Source organism: Hibiscus syriacus, unplaced genomic scaffold (genome assembly GCF_006381635.1).
Source record: "Hibiscus syriacus cultivar Baekdansim isolate YM2019G1 unplaced genomic scaffold, ASM638163v2 tig00109992_pilon, whole genome shotgun sequence".
Taxonomy (NCBI): Eukaryota; Viridiplantae; Streptophyta; class Magnoliopsida; order Malvales; family Malvaceae; genus Hibiscus; species Hibiscus syriacus.
This window is the reverse complement of record NW_024062552.1, coordinates 435887-455485: the sequence shown is the minus strand read 5'-3', so window position 1 is coordinate 455485 and position 19599 is coordinate 435887. Positions and strand designations below refer to the sequence as shown.

The 19599-nt window shown below is 37.1% G+C and overlaps 2 protein-coding genes across 2 annotated transcripts; one reads left to right on the top strand and one right to left on the bottom strand.

Annotated features, from left to right (window-relative positions):
• The first annotated feature begins 232 nt into the window (after positions 1-232).
• Positions 233-3418, top strand: LOC120212103 (receptor-like protein kinase FERONIA). The gene has a single exon (XM_039210523.1). The coding sequence runs from the start codon at positions 305-307 to the stop codon at positions 3026-3028; it is 2724 nt and encodes a 907-aa protein (XP_039066454.1). The 5' UTR covers positions 233-304; the 3' UTR covers positions 3029-3418.
• A 14545-nt stretch (positions 3419-17963) lies between these two features.
• LOC120212076 (receptor-like protein kinase FERONIA) lies at positions 17964-19121 on the bottom strand. Its single transcript, XM_039210500.1, has one exon. It carries the CDS (start codon positions 19119-19121, stop codon positions 17964-17966), a length of 1158 nt encoding a protein of 385 aa, XP_039066431.1.
• Positions 19122-19599: the final 478 nt, after the last annotated feature.

Here is a 19599-nt window from a genome sequence, read left to right as displayed (position 1 = left end):
CGTCACAGTAATACAAGAAGAGGAAAATATATTATTGTTTGTTTTTCAATCGCTTTCTTAATCTTTTGTTAATTTTCAGATTGCGAAATGGATCAATATAATGTTAAAATGAAGCCGCGTGCAATTGTTGCAAAGTTGACCCCCAGATCAGAAAACAACTGAGGAAGATGAAGGGAAATGAAGAAAATCCAATCAAATTTCGTAACAATTCAGTACTTGAAAATTCAGTACTTGAAAAGAGTTCATACTTTCTAGATTTCTTCAAATCTCTCTCTCTTTGATTCTCTGGTTTCCCTCCACGACAATGGAGTTTACAAGCAAAAATCTGTTAGTTCCATGTCTATTCTTCTTCTTCTTCTTCATAGCATACCTTGATGTCCCTGTTGTCTCCGACACCCGTGTAACCCCTTACAGCCCCATCGAAAACATCACTATCGACTGTGGTTCTTCAATCGACGATAATTCTCTCGACGGCCGTCCTTGGGTGGGAGATGTCGGAAAATTCACCCCTTTAGAGCAACAAAACAATAACAACCAATCATCCACGGCTTTAACAGCACCTATACAAAACTCAGTTGAGAGTGTTCCCTACTCCACTGCCCGTCTTTCTCACTCCGAATTCACCTATTCGATTCCCTTAACCGCCGGTCAAAAGTTCATTCGCCTGCACTTCTACCCGGTCACATATCCAGGCTTTGACGACCCTTCTAATAAATCTTTCTTCTCTGTCAAAGCAGGTCCTTATACCCTCCTCAACAATTTCAGTGCTTTACTCCATGTGCAAGCGCAAGGACGAGCTACTGTGGTCAAAGAATTTTGTTTAAACGTGGATGATAGCCAAAGGCTAAACTTAACCTTCACCCCAAGTCCCGATATCGCTGATTCCTACGCTTTCATCAATGGAATTGAAGTTGTTTCCATGCCGACAAATCTATATTATACACCGAGCAGCGAAGCAGGGGTGCCTTTTATAGGCCAGGCTGATGGAACCTTGTTCCCCGTAGGAAACAACACTGCCCTCGAGAGTGTGTATCGAGTCAACGTCGGCGGGAAGGAAATCACGCCGGGATTAGACACCGGGATGTTCCGGCACTGGTCGACCGACGACGATTACTTGACAATAGCGAAGCCTAGTGCTCTTCCTGTTAATACCGGTATTAGTCTCACCTTCAGCGACATACCATCCTACTCGGCTCCAAGGGATGTTTATGTCACTGCCAGAACCATGGGAACGAACAAGACAGAGAATGAGAACTACAATCTGACATGGGATTTCCTTGTTGATTCTGGGTTCAGTTACTATGTCAGATTACATTTTTGTGAGTTTCAGAAAGAGATAACTCAACAAGGTAACAGAGTCTTCGAGATCTTCTTGGCTAATTTAACCGCAGAAACTCAAGCAGATGTTATAGCCTGGAGTTCTGGAAATGGGTTCCCAGTGTATAAGGACTATGTTGTGGCAATGGGAAGAAGGGGAAATCTAAAGCAACAAAGTCTCTCTGTTGCTTTGCATCCTGCTCCGGCATGGAGGACGAATTACTCTGATGCAATCTTGAATGGACTAGAAATCTTCAAATTGAGCAATAATATGGATCTTTCCGGACCGAATCCGGATTCGATCCTGATAAATCCTCCGGTAAATTCACCACCGGGATCAACCAAGTCCAAGAGCAGCAGCAAAACAACAATTGGTATCGTGGCAGGTGTGACAGGTGGCCTAATTGTTATGTGTCTCATTTGTTTCTTGGTTTTCCGGCAAAAGAGAAGAGTCAAAGATTCAGGCTCCAACGACGGAGCTTCATGGTGGAGCCAATTTTCTTACACAACCAAATCAACCAAGTCTACCAAGTCGACCAAATCCCGTGGCTCATCCCTACCATCCGACCTTTGCCGCTACTTTTCACTTGCTGAGATCAAAGGAGGAACCAACAACTTCGACAGTGTTTTCATTATCGGTGTCGGTGGTTTTGGCAATGTATACAAAGGGTTTATCGATGGCGGAGCAACCCCGGTTGCGATCAAACGGTTGAATCCAGAGTCTCAACAAGGGGCTCACGAGTTCAAGACCGAGATCGAGATGCTCTCGCAGCTACGCCACTTACATTTAGTGTCGTTAATCGGATACTGCAACGATGATGGTGAGATGATCCTCGTTTACGATTACATGGCTCGTGGTACACTTCGTGATCATCTCTACAACACCGAAAACCCTGCTCTCCCATGGAAACAACGCTTAGAGATTTGTATCGGTGCAGCTCGTGGGTTGAATTATCTTCACTCAGGTGCCAAGCACATAGTCATTCATCGAGACGTCAAGACCACAAACATTTTGTTGGATGAGAGGTGGGTGTCTAAAGTTTCAGATTTCGGGTTGTCAAGAATCGGCCCTACCAACATGTCCCAGGCACATGTTAGCACAGTGGTGAAAGGCAGCTTCGGGTATTTGGACCCAGAGTACTATCGTCGTCAACAGTTGACAGCGAAATCCGATGTATATTCATTCGGTGTGGTCCTATGTGAAATATTATGTGCTAGGCCACCGATTAGTCGATCAGTCGACAAGTCACAGATCAGCTTAGCAGCATGGGCTCAACACTGCCACCGAAGTGGAACTCTTCACAATATCATTGATCCATTATTGAGGGGTCAGATTGCACCCGAGTGTTTGAAAAAATTCACCGAAGTGACGATGAGCTGTTTGCACGACGAAGGGTCCGAAAGGCCCTCGATGGGCGACGTGGTGTGGGGACTAGAGTTTGCGCTACAGTTGCAAGAAAGTGGCGAGGCGAAGCTTAAATCTGCTACCGATGGGGCTTCCATAGAAGCAGAGTTTGATGAGGAGACCCCCTTGAAAGGATTGGAAGACGATAGTGGCGACGTTTTCAGTAGCCTCGGCGATCATGTCCTCAACCCCAATAGCACCGGCAGTTTCAGTTTAACGACAAGTGACAGTTTTGCCAGCAAAGATTCTGATAGACCCTTGTCTAAGGCAGTTTTTTCCGAGATTAGAAATCCTCAAGGACGATGATCAAAACTGGTAGCTAGCAGTCACGTGGTCCCAAGTCTCAAATGCTCTGTTCATTAACATCTCTAGTGATCGTTTGTAAAGCACTAGAATTTCTGTTCCGGTGTGTAAGATCAAACCATGTCAATTTCAACTGTCAAAAAAAAGGGGGGGATACTTGAAGCCGGTAGTGGACGATTACCAATAAACGGTCTAATTTCAAACAGAGAATCAAATCGCGGCCGCATTCTCTGTTATGTCGTGTTTACTACTATTGTGGCCATAGCAGACGCTATTACGGCTATAGCGGGATTATCGGAAGGCAGCGCTATCGTTATATCGCAGGCGCTATCGCGGTCGCTTATTACTGTTTAAAACCCTGATTTCAACTCCTAAAGCTCCCCGGTATTTTTATTTGAAATCAATAAAATATTTTTATTGTAGCATCATTATATATTTGATTTCAAGTTAGGTCTGATGTATCTCATATGGTTTACTTAATGGCTGACCAGGTTTGTTCATTTAATAACAATGATAATAATTGGTGATGGTGGGAGCTTTGAAAGTGCTATATTTAATCTAAACTACGACCATTCTACAAACAAGAAATCAATTAATCAAATAATTATCTCCAGAATTTTCCTTTTAATTTTGCTTTCTAATTCTTAAAATTGATCATTTATCGGTGTTTGCTATAAAAATACTGTTAGGATAACCAGTTTCTTTTTTTTGAGTATGTTGAGTTAATCGATTGACAGAATTGGCCAAGAGGGGGTGAATTGGCAATTAAAAATTTGGTGGAAGCTTTTGCAGAAAATTGAAAGTAATTGCACAGCGATTTAGAGTGATTCGACTTTCTCAATCAAAGTCTACGTCCACTACCTTAGCTATCCACACTAAGGATTTTCCAACAAATTCACTAATTTATTCTTTCTTTTGAGGCCAAAGAGATAACCTTACAACACCCTCAAGAATATACCCCAATTCTTGAGAACACTCTTTCCCAAAGAGAAGATTACAAATTTACAAACTTACAAGGAAAAACTCACAAGGTAAGATGTTTGCACAATTCTAGAACAAAAAAAGAACACTCACAAATAATTACAAATGAGCACAAATGGTGTTCTTTGAAAGCAAAATGAATATTGAAAGGAAAATTGGCTTGATTTGCACAAACTTGGTGTTTGATGCTTTCTCTCTTGTTTCTCTATAATTTCATATTGATCAAGGGCTTCAGAACTTTTAAATACACCTTGAATCACTTCTGAACGTTGGGGATGATTAGTGAAGATCATATAGTCGTTTTAGTGTGAAAACAATTAATAAAACAGCTTGGAGCGTGGGGGGAATCGGTACCCCCTATGGGGAATCAGTTCCCTAAGTGTAAAATACAAATATTTCGACCGTTATACAAGGGGGGGTATCGGTACCCCCGGGGGGGGAATCAGTTCCCTCCGAGCATACTGGAATTCTCGGAGCCAAACCATTCAGGGGGGAATCGGTACCCCCTTAGGGGGGAATCGGTTCCCTCTGAGCAATCTGGAATTTTTGGCTTTGAAATGGTTCGAAATACTTTGTAAAATTATTTTGAAATTGTTTTAAGATTAAAACTTAATTTTACACTTTGAGTAAGGATTAAAAATGATCTTTGAAAGATTTGGAGTAATATTTTGATATTCGAATAATTCTATCGAGTATACTTAGAAAATCATTTGAAAAATCTTAAAATTCATTTAACTTAATTTGTTATATCGAAATATCAAAATGTTTTCAACAATCTCCCCCTTTTTGATATAACAAAACATTTTAGTAATTTTAAGATTTTGAAATCAAGTTTTGAAATTACTCCCCCTTACTTTAACACTTCTCCCATTTAGCATTTAGAAAACACATTTAACACCATTTAACCATTTAACACTTCTCCCCCTTTTTGTTAAATCAAAAAGACATTTTAAAGAATTTAAACAAGTTTTTGAAGTCATTTAGCCAATTGATTATATATAACATAAGCTGCTAAGACCACAAGCAAGAGAAACGTTAGCCATTAGTTTCATAATCAATATTCATAATTAATGTGAAATGGCAAAATTGGCCATATATCTAATCATGAAGTAAATGATGCAATAATGAATGAATTTAATCACACCAAATAGATAATTTCTAACCATTCATAAATCCAAACAAATTCAAAGTCAATCAATCCACAAATTCAAACATTCCAAAATATTCAAAATGTTAAAACAATAAGTTTGAAGTTCAAAGCAAAACATTGAATCACATATCCGGATCAGGAGGAGGAAAACGAGCTCGCATAGCGGCCATTTCGTTAGTGAGGTCATTAATACGTGCGTTGGTTGCTTCATTATTTGCACGCATTTCCCGAAGAATTTCTAATTGTTGAGCTCCCATTGTGGATAAATGGGACTCTATAGAAGTAAAGCGCGAATCCATAGTAGCGTATCGAAAATCTAATGTCTCCATAAAGGATTGGAAATATGGAGGCATTGGATGCGTTTGTTGTGCTTGCTCTTCGGGCTGCTCCTCAGGCTGCTCAGGCTCATCTTCGGCTTCATCGATGTCTCGCATTAATTGCTCAAGCTCGAGATCTTCGTCAGCTTCGGGTGGAGCTTGTGAAGAACTAGCTCCCAGAGTATTTGCAGAAGATCGAACCCATTCACCGGTTTCCTTATCCTTAATCCATCCCGCTCTCGTTAAGGAAAGAAGGTTAATTTGTTTCTTAAGGGGAAAAATGACATCTAGACCGACTCTAAGCCCAGCTTTGGAAAACAGATTACTCAAAATGCAACCGTAAACAAGAGATGAACAGAGTTTCTTGTTAGGAACAAGATTTACGGTTTCAACAATTTCAGCAAAAATAATCTAAAGTAGGTTAATTTTAATATAGTTTTCGAAACAATGTAACCACTAAAGATCTAAGGCTCTAAGAGTAGAATAACGACCTCCGGATGGTCGAAACCACCAAGAAATCATTAGATGAAGAAAACGTTCATGAAGGTCTAGGACACTTGCACTATCCCTTCTTTTATAACGAGATCCTAAAACCTATTTTTCATTTGAAATACCATCATTATCTAATCCAAATGTATTGGCTATGTAAGCCGAGTCAATATATAAGAACTGTCCTAGAAGGTAGGAACGAATTCCTATGGTTTCAGTTTCAGTTTGGTTTTTAACACAAACGACATTAGAATAGAAAATACGAACAAATTTATGGTAAACGATGGGTTCAAGGTCAAAGAGTTTATCAAATTTCCACTCTTGTAAAAGAGGAAGATATTTAAAATTGATAGCTAACATAGCTTGACGAGAAGGAATACGTTCTTCCCGGATTTTGTAAGAGTCAAAATATTGATAATACCAAAAACGATGATTTCTAGAACCAAGATGATTGAAACACGGATTTTGGATAGTCAAGTTAGGATCAATGGGATTAGGATTAGAAATTGGAATAGGAGGAGGATTTGGAGGTGGATTTGGTTGACGGTGTGAACGACTAGATGAAGACTTAGCACGTTTAGGATTGGACATGGTTTAGGAAATCGAAATAGAATTGATAACCTGCAATTTAAAAAAAAATATGTATGCAATTCAATCAATCCCAAAACTCAATTGAGTCCTCATTATTTCAAGGTTCTCTAAATCAATCCTAATGGGCAAAGTTTTTGAAAAACTTTGAAAATGGTTTTGAGAAACATATATGTATAGTTTTCATAATAACAACATAATTTAATCAAAACACAATAATTTGAAAATTAATTTTTTTTATTTCGAAAATTTTGAAAAAATCTTGTGTTTTTAATGAAATTAGTTGTAATATCTAGTTTCTAATCACTAAATAATAAATGTCCAATCAATAATTCAACCTAGAAATAATTAAAACTAGTTCTATGTTCATAAATTGATAAATTTTTTTTTGAAAAAATACCTTGAATGATTTCGGATTTGAGTGAGATTAGATGAAGTTTGCACGTTTTTTATGATTCCAACAGGTTTAGAGGATGATATTTGAAGTGAATTCCGATTAAAAACGTTGATTTGAGGCAAGAATGGAGATTTGAGAGAGTAGAGGGAAGAAACGGCGTGAAGGAATAAGAGAGGGTTTGAGCAAATATTTGGTTCTGCCCGTGCTAAAACCAGAACCCCAGGGGGGTATTGATTCCCCTGTGGGGGGGGGGGGAAATCGGTTCCCCTTCAAAGGGGGAATCGGTTCCCTCAAGGGGGGATCGATTCTCTCTGTACCAAAATGCTAAAATCCGATTTTAAACACCCAAAATGCTAAATTAATTTCCTCTAGTGGTATTGGCAACTCATATATTGAAAATTAATCATGTTCAAACAATTCAATTAATCTTTAAACGATATTTGAACATAAAATTAATTTTTCATCACGAATCATAAACTCCCCCTAACTAATAGCAATGAATGCAATCAAAAATTGCTATTATAAGCATTTTTCATTTATTATTAAAAGTGCTAAAATTATTTTAAACACTCAGTGAAGATAGATTGGTCAAACCTAATTCTCTCCTAAGTGTCCAAAATCGTTCCTTGTCTAAAGGTTTTGTAAAGATATCCGCTAATTGGTGCAAAGTATCAACAAATTCTAGAACTACATCTTCCTTAGTGACATGGTCTCTAATGAAGTGATGTCTTATTTCAATGTGCTTAGTTCTAGAGTGTTGGATGGGATTTTTAGTGAGACAAATAGCACTAGTATTGTCACACTTGATAGGAATGGTACCTACTTCAATTCCATAATCAAAATGTTGTTTCATCCATAAAACTTGTGCACAACAACTACCAGCTAAAATGTATTCGGCTTCAGTGGTAGATAATGCAACACAATTTTGTTTCTTTGAAAACCAAGAAATTAGCATATTTCCAAGGAATTGGCAAGTACCGGAGGTGCTTTTCCTATCCAATTTGCATCCTCCATAATCCGCATCAGAAAAAGCATGAGCTAAAGCTAGAGTCTTTAGGATACCAAATTCCTAGACTAGGAGTGTCTTTAAGGTATCTAAAGATTCTCTTAACAGCTAGTAAATGTGATTCCTTAGGACATGATTGAAATCTAGCACATAAGCAAACACTAAACATAATATCCGGTCTACTTGCAGTTAGATAAAGTAGAGATCCAATCATTGACCTATATAATTTGACATCTACACATTTACCTCCTTCATCTAAGTCAAGCTTTGTTGAAGAGCTCATTGGAGTGTCATGAGGTTTCCCATTTTCCAGTCCAAACTTCTGAGCATATCTTTGACGTACTTAGCTTGATTGATGAAGATGCCATCTTTTCTTTGCTTGATTTGGAGTCCCAAGAAAAATGAGAGCTCCCCCATCATGCTCATCTCAAACTCACTTTGCATTAGCTTAGAAAATTCTTGGCAAAGAACATCATTAGTAGAACCAAATATTATATCATCAACATAAATTTGAACTACTAATAAATCTTTACCTTTATGCTTCAAAAACAATGTAGTGTCAACCTTCCCTTTTGAAAAACCTTTTTCAATTAAACAATTTGACAATCTTTCATACCAAGCTCTAGGAGCTTGCTTTAAACCATAAAGAGCTTTTGTCAATTTTAAAACATGATCCGAAAAATTTGAATTTTCAAAACCTGGAGGTTGTTCCACATACACTTCTTCTTTTATAAAACCATTTAAAAAAGCAATTTTAACATCCATTTGATATAATTAAATTCATTGAACATGCAAATGCTAATAACATTCTAATTGCTTCCATCCTAGCTACGGAGCGTATGTTTCATCATAGTCTATGCCCTTTTCTTGAGTATACCCTTGAGCAACAAGTCTAGCCTTGTTTCTCACTATATTACCACTCTCATCAAGCTTATTCCTAATACCCATCTAGTACCTACATAGATTTATTACTAGGCCTTTCACTAATGTCCATACTTTACTTCTCTCAAATTGATTTAACTCTTCTTGCATAGCCATAATCCAATGTTCATCATTTAATGCTTCTTTGATATTCTTAGGCTCTTTGCATGAGATAAATGCAACATAATTACAAATATTTCTAAGAGAAGATCGAGTTGTTACCCCTTTGGATGGATCACCATCCTTGACATAGTTGTACTCTCTTGGATAAGATACTTCCCTTTCTTCAATGGTTGGATTCTCAAGAGGATCATGAGTTTCCTCATTTTTCGTTTCTTCCTTTGATGATGGTTCTCCAACGTCATGTCTAACATCATTTGTATTTATAACACCTACATCATCATTCACACAAGAATCCTTCCTCGGAAGGGATTATCATCGAAAACAACATGTATAGACTCTTCTACAACTAAAGTTCTTTTATTAAATACTCAATAAGCTTTAGAATTTAAGGAATAACCCAGAAAAATTCCTTCATCACTTTTAGCATCAAATTTGCCAAGGTTCTCTTTATCGTTGTTTAAAACAAAACATTTACATCCAAAAGGATGAAAATAACTAATGTTAGGCTTTTTATTTTTGAAAATTTCATATGGAGTTTTCTTTAAAATTGGCCTAATCATTACTCGATTTACAACATAAAAAGCGGTATTGTGGCTTCCGCCCAAAAATATTTTGGCAAATTATTTCACAAAGCATGGTTCTAGCCATTTCTTCTAAAGTTCGATTTTCCTCTCAACAACTCCATTTTGTTGAGGGGTTCTAGGTGCTGAAAAAATTATGGCTAATACCATTAGAATTACAAAATTCAATAAATCCAAGATTTTCAAATTCATTTCCATGATAATTCTAACACTAGTGATAGAGTAACCTTTTTCGTTTGGATAATTTTTGAAAATGTGATGAAATGTTCTAATGCTTCATCTTGTACTTAAGAATAGAACCCAAGTATATCTAGAATAGTCATCTACCAAGACAAATGCATATTGTTTTTCACCCAATCTAGTAGTTCTAGTTGGCCCAAAAGATCTAAATGGATCAATTGTAAAAACTCTACTAGTTGATACATCATAATGGATTTAAAAGAAACTCGCTTTTGTTTTCCTTTAGCATAATCATTACAGATTTTATCATTATCAAATTTAAGCTTAGGCAACCTCGAACTAAATCACCTTGAATTAGCCGTTGCAAAACACTCATACTAGCATGTCCTAGTCTCTATGCCTAACAAATCATCATGCTCATCCCTAGCAACTAGGCACAAAATAGTCATATTAATAAAATCTAAATGCATCATGTATATATATATATCCCTATTTATGACCAACAAGCATAATCGAAAATAGATGCAATGTTAATCAATTGCAATCATTTAAAATAAAACATTGTATCTTTTATCAAATTTATTTTCAAAGATTATGCTTTAACCATTCACATATAAAACATTATGCAATGTTGATTATAGAGATTAAGAGAACATGCATAAAGTTTTGAAAATGTTATGTATTAAAACTTTATAATATTTAAACAAAAAATATTCATAAACATTAAGAAAAAAATTTTAGGTCAAATTTTGCAAAACCAAAGTTCTTGAAAAATCGATATCAATGTTAAGAGATATCAATTACTTTTTAAAACAATTTTGACGAAAAATTAATATGATGAACTAGAGTTTATAAAACATTACCAAAATTTACCATGTTCATCATACAATATTTTCAACATACATGAGATAAAACATAATTCAACTTTTTAAAACCTCATGCATGCATAAACTAAATGAGCAACCAAATAATAAAAAACATTAAGTTTAGAGGTTACCCATTCCTTTTTATGGGTGGCTTAGAGCATCTTGAATATCATCATCTTTATCACAATTGCTCTCACACCTACAGAGACATTTAAGTAGATTTTGGTATCCAAATTGCTTTGGATCCTTGAACATTAGTTTCAATGCCTCTTGTTCCTTTTGGAACCATACTTGTCTAATTTTAAATTGTTTTCCTTTCTTTAAAGGACAAGTAAGTTCCTTATGACCATGATAATGACAATGTGAACATTGTCATTATTGAACTAGATGAATTATTTAGAATGATCTCTTTTTCTCTTGTTAAACATTCAAGCTTATCTTTCAAATTGAAATTTTCTTTTTCAATACTTTCAAATTTCATTTTTGAGAGTTCTAAATCCTTCTTCAAGATTTCATTTTGATTTTCAAAATCCATTTTCATTTTCTAGAAGAAGTTTGTTTAATTTGAAAATTTCTTTTTCAAAGTTTTCAGATTTTATTTTTGAAAGCTCTAACTCATTTCTCAACATTTCATTTGATTTCCAAGTCTGTTTTAGCTTTCAAAAGAAGATCATTTTTAGCAATAAATTTAGAAATCAATTTATTGTATTTGGAGTTCATGGTCTCAAACTCCGTAAATAATTATCATAAGCATCTCGTAACTCATTAAAAGATTTTGAATTTGATATATTTGAGTTAGAAGATACCTTTGGCTCTGTGAGAGCTAATAGAGACATCACTTTTATTGGTTCTTCTTCTTCCTTGTCTCTATAGATCTCCTCAGCTTATCCCACATTCCTTGGCACTTGAACAGAAGAAACTCCTTTATATACATTAGGATCAATTGCACAACACAACATGTGCATAGCCTTTGAGTTTTGTTGAGCTTCCTTCCGTTCTTGAACACTCCACTTCTTTGCCTTCTTAGTAGGAGAGAAATATCCTTTCTTGATTATCATCCAAGCTTCCATATCAAATGCTTTGATGAATATCATCATACACCTCTTCCAATGATGATAATTTGTTCCATTGAAGTGTGGAGGCACGTCAATAGATCTGGATTCTTCCATGGAGAATAAACCGGAAGTAGACGCCATCTTTATCGATTTAACTCTTCTCGGATTAACTCAAGAGACGATTAAACCTTCAAATGAGTGAGGCTCTGATGCTAATTGTTGAGTTAATCGATTGGCAGAATTGGCCAAGAGGGGGGTGAATTGGTAATTAAAAATTTGGTGGAAGCTTTTGCAGAAAATTGAAAGTAATTGCACAGCGATTTAGAGTGGTTCGACTTTCTCAATCAAAGTCTACGTCCACTACCTTAGCTATCCACACTAAGGATTTTCCAACAAATTCACTAATTTGTTCTTTCTTTTGAGGCCAAAGAGATAACCTTACAGCACCCTCAAGAATATACTCCAATTCTTGAGAACACTCTTTCCCAAAGAGAAGATTACAAATTTGCAAACTTATAAGGAAAACCTCAAAAGGTAAGATGTTTGCACAATTTTAGAACAAGAAAAGAACACTCACAAATAATTACAAATGAGCACAAATGGTGTTCTTTGAAAGCAAAATGAATATTGAAAGGAAAATTGGCTTGATTTGCACAAACTTGGTGTTTGATGCTTTCTCTCTTGTTTCTCTATAATTTCATATTGATCAAGGGCTTCAAAACTTGTTTAAATACACCTTGAATCACTTCTTAACGTTGGGGATGATTAGTGAAGATCATATAGCCATTTTAGTGTGAAAACAATTAATAAAACAACTTGGATCGTGGGGGGAATCGGTACCCCCTATGGGGAATCGGTTCCCTAAGTGTAAAATTCAAATATTTCGACCATTATACAAGGGGGGAATCGGTTCCCTCCGAGCATACTGGAATTCTCAGAGCCAAACCATTCAGGGGGAATCGGTACCCCCTTAGGGGGGAATCGGTTCCCTCTGAGCAATCTGGAATTTTTGGCTTTGAAATGGTTCGAAATACTTTGTAAAATTATTTTGAAATTGTTTTAAGATTAAAACTTAATTTACACTTTGAGTAAGGATTAAAAATGATCTTTGAAAGATTTGGAGTAATGTTTTGATATTCGAATAATTCTATCGAATATACTTAGAAAATCATTTGGAAAATCTTAAAATTCATTTAACTTAATTTGTTATATCGAAATATCAAAATGTTTTCAACAGAGTATTTATGGGAAATCAACTACTTATTTAGGTGGTCGGTAGGATAGACTCAAACGTGGGTGACTGTTAAGATAGTAAGATATGAAGAACACTAAAACAGAATGTGTATCAACTTTGCAATACATCAGCTGCCATTATATACAAATTTGCACAACTAACCAAGTTGTAACTGCACAGTAGTTCTAACAGCCTTAACAACATGAAACTAATACCCTAACAGATTACTAACAATGTTAACTGTCTCATGCATCCATTCATACTCTCATCGCACTTAACATACTACTAATAGTCTAATATTCTACCTAATCCTTCCTTTTCCTTCTTCATTAACAAGACAAAACATGCAATTGATCCCTGAACACTTCAAATGCTCTTTTTGTCAGTGACTTGGTGAGCCCGTCTGCGATTTGATGACTAGCTGGAACATAATTCACCTGTAGTTGTTTAGCTGCAATTTTCTCACGAACAAAATGCACATCCATTTCTACATGTTTTGATTGTGCGTGATGAACTGTATCCGTGCTTAATGCAACAACACTTGTATTATCACACCAAATAACAGGTGCATTTCGATTTTCAACTCCTATATCACACAATAATGAACTCATCCATGTAACTTCAGCAGCAACATTAGTTACACTTCTGTATTCAGCCTCCATTGTAGACCTGGAGACAGTTTTATGCTTCCTCGAGCACCAAACCACATGACATGCACCAAGAAATACTATATGTCCAGACATTGATCTCCTATCATCAAGGCTGGCACCCCAATCAGCATCAACAAATGCCACAACTTCAAGTGATTTGCCAATACATGAAAATGTGAGACCATAGTTTAGTGTTCCAGCTAAATATCAAAGTATCCTCTTCACTGCAGCCAAATGCAACTCACGTGGAACATGCATATACTGAGCTGCATTGTTGACACTAAATGCAACATCGAGTCTCGTATGACAAACATATAACAAAGCACCAACAATGCTATACTAATATCGTGCATTTGTCAACAGCTCACCAACTTCCTGGGTCAACTTTGGAGAACCTACCATCGGGGTGGCTGAAGGTGTAGCATTTAGTAAATCCGTCCTCTCCAACAATTCAACTATGTTTTTCTTCTGAGATAGCACCAAGGATTCCTTGATGCGTTTGACTTCAATACCCAAGAATTAGGACAATTCTCCTAGATCCTTCAAGAAAAAATCTTGATTCAAGGCTTGAACCACACCATCAATTGCATGAGAAGAACCACCTGTAAAAATGATATCATCAACAACATAAACATGAATATATGTATAACACCCTTTATCATTCTTTACAAAAGTGTTACATATGCTCGAGATTCACTAAAGCCCAACCGAATCAAACTGGCTTTAAGCTTGTCATGCCAGTTTCTTGGTGCTTCTCAAAATCCATACAGTGCTCTATTAAGTTTACATACAAGTAGACTACCATCATCAGCATACTCCTCAAATCCAGGTGGTTGTTGCATAAACATATCCTTGATCAGATCACCATTCAAAAAAGCATTATTCACATCAACTTGTCTTAAGGGCCAACTCTTTACAACAACAATCGAAAGAATTGCATTCAATGTAGCAAATTTAACAACATGACTATATGTTTCTTTAAAATCATAACCATGAACTTGTGAATATCCTTTAGCAACAAGATGAGCTTTATGTCTTTTAACAGGCCCATCATACTTATTTTTTACTTTAAACAACCACCTGTATCCAACAACCTCATGCCCTGCAGGCAACTTGACAAGTGACCAGGTATTATTTCTCTGTAGTGCATTAAACTTAGCCTAAACAACTTCTCTCCAACTGGAAGTTTTAAGTGCTTCATAAATATCACCTAGAACTTCATTAAAAACATCAGCTGTATATGATTTTGGATTAAATATTCCACACTCACACTTCTTGTCATTATTGGATGCTTGTTTATTTGTGCACCACTCAGATTGCATGTACCTTCTGCAGAAGCATTACAAAGATTCAACCATTGATCATCACCATGAGGGCTGACAACATCATCTTGTTCATCATCACCAACATATTGATCAATATATGAGACTTCAACTGATACTTGGTGCTCAACACCTGGCACACCATCTATAACCTCTACCATTCCAGAACCAGAACTAGCACCAGGTAGATCACTAGAGCTGCCACTAGTACTGGCCACTGAACCATGACCAGATTATGCAGTGCCTCTTTCACTATGAAACTTGTTTAAATCAATTAGAATTTGTAGTGAATCAAGTTAACTCCTTATATTTGATGTAACATAAACTTGAACACTCATTCCTGCAAAAGGAAACTGCATTTCATCGAACACCGCATGCCTTGTTATATAAACCCTACCATCTTCAGCAATACATTGAAACCCCTTATGCTGCACACTATAACCTAAAAATATGTAAGGTTTGGACCTAAAATCCAACTTATACTTTAAATAAGGTCTCAAATGAGGGAAACAAAGACACCAAACACCCTCAACTTCCCATAATCAGGTTTTCGATGAAAAAGCTTCTCAAACGGCGAAACTTCTTACAAGACCCTTGTAGGAAACCTGTTGATCAAGTGAATTGCAGTAACCACTGTATAGGCCCAAAAATTAACAAACATTGATGCTTGAGCAAGCAGAACTAGAGAAAGTTCAAAAACATGACGATGCTTGCATTCAACCACTCCATTTTTCTTATAGGTATGTGGACATGTAAGGCTGTGTGTGATGCCCACTCTCAGCAAATAATTCGACTACCTACGATATTCACCTCCCTAATCACTTTGAACAACCTTTATTGGCAAATCAAACTGCACCTTGACCATTTGCTGAAACATCTCGAAAAAATTAACTGCTTGAGCCTTATCTGTTAACAGATACAACCATGGATGCCTGGTGCATGCATCAACAAATGTTACATAGTACTTATAACCATTCGAGAAAACATGTGAAAGTCCCCAAAGATATGTAAATACTAACTGAAATGGAGTATCATACACAATTGTACATGCATGAAATGGTAACTTATGACTTTTTCCCATATGGCAGGCAACACACGTTTTATTAATACTTGAAGGCAAAATTACATTCAGTTCCTTACAAACTTTTACTAGGCTATCATGCGAGGGATGTCCCAAACATTGATGCCAAAAGTCATACACAGATGTAGACAACTGTGTTACATAAACTTCTGCCTTGGAACTTTCTTCAAGCGATGAATCAATAACAAAGGAGTACAAACCACCATCTTCTTTCCCTCGAAGCAAAGTTGCATCAGTCTTTTTATCACGAACACATCACTCATGTGCATGGAATTCAAAGAAAATATTGTTATCCCTAGCAAGCTTTGACACCGAGAGTATATTCTTAGTTATTCTTGGCACATGAAATAATTCGGTTAATAACAACACGCAAGAAGATGTATATAAAGGAGATTGACCAACATATTTAACATCTAATGCAATACCATCACCAACAATTAATTTACCTGGATTGTTAAAATCCATCGTTTGAGAGATATTCATGCCATCAGAAGTGACATGATGTGTGGCACCCGAGTCCACAACCCAATGCTCGCGAGATGCTTGTGGCTTAAGTTGAGTCAGCTGATGAGAACCAGACTTCTGATTGGCACCACAATCACACCCAACATCCTTACTATTTTAGCAGCATAGTAAGCAGTACCAGACTCATTCTTTGAGTACGAGTTACTATTAGCTGTAACTCCAGGAACGTCTTCATCAAATCAATGCCAACATCGATCAACCAAATGACCATTCTTCCCAAACAATTGACACTGCAGTCGAGATCTACCCCGTCCTCTACCAGTCGATTGACCACAAGAATACATCTGACGAGACACAACATTACGCTCAGATTGATCTACAGTTTTACATGATACTTGCCCTTGAGCAACATGAGAACTCATGGGAAATGAATCAAGTGGATCACAGAATCCAGTTAGTTAAGTCTCAGCATCCAACAACATGGTGTAAATAGTATCAAGAGACACCAACTTTCGCATAGTGGTTATAACAGCCATAAAAGGTTGATACTCGCGAGGCAATCCCTTCAGAATATTGACAACAAGCACTGCCTGAGACACAACACTGCCACACGATGCTAGAGCATTACAAACTTCTTTAACTCGAGTAAGGTACACTCTCATTGACTCATCACCTTTTTTAAGTGACTGGAGCTTGTAATGCAAGCTAATGACAGCAGTTGTAGATCTATTCGAGAAAAACTGAAGTACCGTGGTCCAAACCGCAGAGGTCATTTCAAGACCCACAAATTGAGGTAGAAGTTATGGACTAATCGTTGACAGCAACCAGGATGCAAGGGCACTGTCCTACGCCACAAATTCTTTATACAACTCGTTTGGTACATCTTCACCAGACTCATTAAGCACTGTTTGCGATGGAGCAGGCATCGAGCCTTTGAGTAGCATTTCTAGTCTATGGCTACGAACAGTGAACACCACTTGTTGCTTCCATAATAGAAAATTCGCTTCATCAAGAATGAAATTAACCTTCTTATTAGAGAATGTCTTTGCATTCTTCGACACATTCTCCATTGAAGAAGCCAACCGATCAGTATTCATGATGATGATTATCCTTCTTTTTTCTTTTTAAGCAGCGAAAGCACAAGAAAACCACCCAGATTGTTTAGCGAAAGATACCATGTTAAGATAGTAATATATGAAGAATACTAAAACAGAATGTATATCAACTTTGCAATACATCAGCTGGCATTGTCTACAAACTTGCACAACTAACCAAACTGTAACTGCACAGCAGTTCTAACAGCCTTAACAACCTGAAACTAACACCCTAACAGATTGCTAACAATGTTAACTGCCTCACGCATCCATTCATACTCTCATCACACTTAACATACTACTAATAGTCTAATAGTGACAAAGGTAGATGCAAAAATATTTTTTAGGATGAGCATATAAGTATTGATATCGAAAAATTTTCGTATGGAATTGAACTAGACGACTAGCTAACCAGATATTAGTACCCTGAAAAAGCATTTAACTATTATTATTGACATTATTGCTATCTGAATCTGATAAGTGAAAACCAAAATCAGTAAAATTATGGCCATTAAAACCCAAAATATTCCTAAGAGAGGCAGAAATGGATGCCTCATCATACATACATTGTCCACAAGGATTCATGGCCTCCATTTCAGAATCTGCTCTCTCTTGAAGCTCCAAGGCAAGCTCTAGTGTGGCCTCCACCTCCCCCATTACTGGCCTTTCATTTCCCTTATGGCGGACACAACTGGAAGCGATTTCCAAGTACTTGTTCAAACATTCTGGAGCTATCCTTCCTTTGAGGTAGGGATCAATGGCATGATAAATGGTTCCTTCAATTAGTGATTCCATGGCCCAAACAAGCAGATGTTGCTTTTCCTCCGGTAGTGTGCTATCATAGTGTGGTCTGCCAAAAAGAACTTCGTACAAAACGATCCCAAATGAGTAGACGTCGGATTTTTCCGTAAGCACACGCTTGCAGTACTCTGGAGCCATATATCCACAAGTTCTCAGCACCCCATCCGTGTCGATTCTTATCGATGCTTTCGACGTGTTAAGAGGAACCAGTTTCGACAATCCAAAATCCGAGAGTTTACAGAACCGTTGTTGGTCTAAAAGTATGTTTGAGCTCTTGATGTTATGGTGGATCACAGAACGCTTGGCTCCGGTGTGAAGGTAATGTAATCCGCGTGCTGCGTCGATACATATCTGCAGCCTATGTTTCCAAGTCAGTGGAACGAAGTCCTTGCCGACCCCATAGAGAAGATCGGCGAGTGACCCTCTGCTCATGTATTCCAGCACCACGAACATCTCCTTTTCCACGAGGCAGAAGCCGATGAGAGAGACGAGATGCGGGTGGCGCAACTGGCAAAGCAACTGTACCTCGTTTAATTGTAACTCGCTCGCTCCTCCTCCAAAACTGCTTCCGCAGCGTCTGATGGCGACAATGGTTCCATCATCTATGGTCCCCTCGTAAACAATACTGCCAAAATAACTTGTGGCGATTATGGTGTCCGGATGGAAGTTGTTGGTCGCGGCTTTGATCTCGGCCAATGAAAACTGACGGCATATATCCTCCGGAAGTTGTGAACATTGAGGGGATTTTTTCTTCGAAATGAAGAAGCTTAGAAGAGAACATAAACGATTCTTCATCTTCATAGGGATTCCTTTTCAAGTGCAGTCCAAAAAAGAAACGGTAGGTGTTTACGAGAAAGAAAAAGAACATGAAGTGAGTTCGAACTATGCTGAGAGAAGATATCCAACATTTTTGTAAGAGGTTAAGCTAATATGCATTCTGTTATTATTCAGGGAAAACATATTATATGGTTCCATGAATTCATCTTCCATCGTTTGAATATGACTGATTTCAGTACGAGTTGAAATTTTCGAAGTCATCGAAAATCTTATTCTCAACGTGATAATGTGATATCCTATATGTGTTAGTGGTTTCATTAGCCCTCCATTGATGACTTAAATAATGGCTTGATGAAATTGCGAGGAAACCCCTTAAATTAAAAGAGAAAAAAAAAACACCCTCTCGTAGGCAAAACTGTTTTTGGTTGAGGCGTTTGAAAAAAAATAGTTGGTATAGGTTATTAGGAGATTATTATTATTTAATTAGGATGGCATA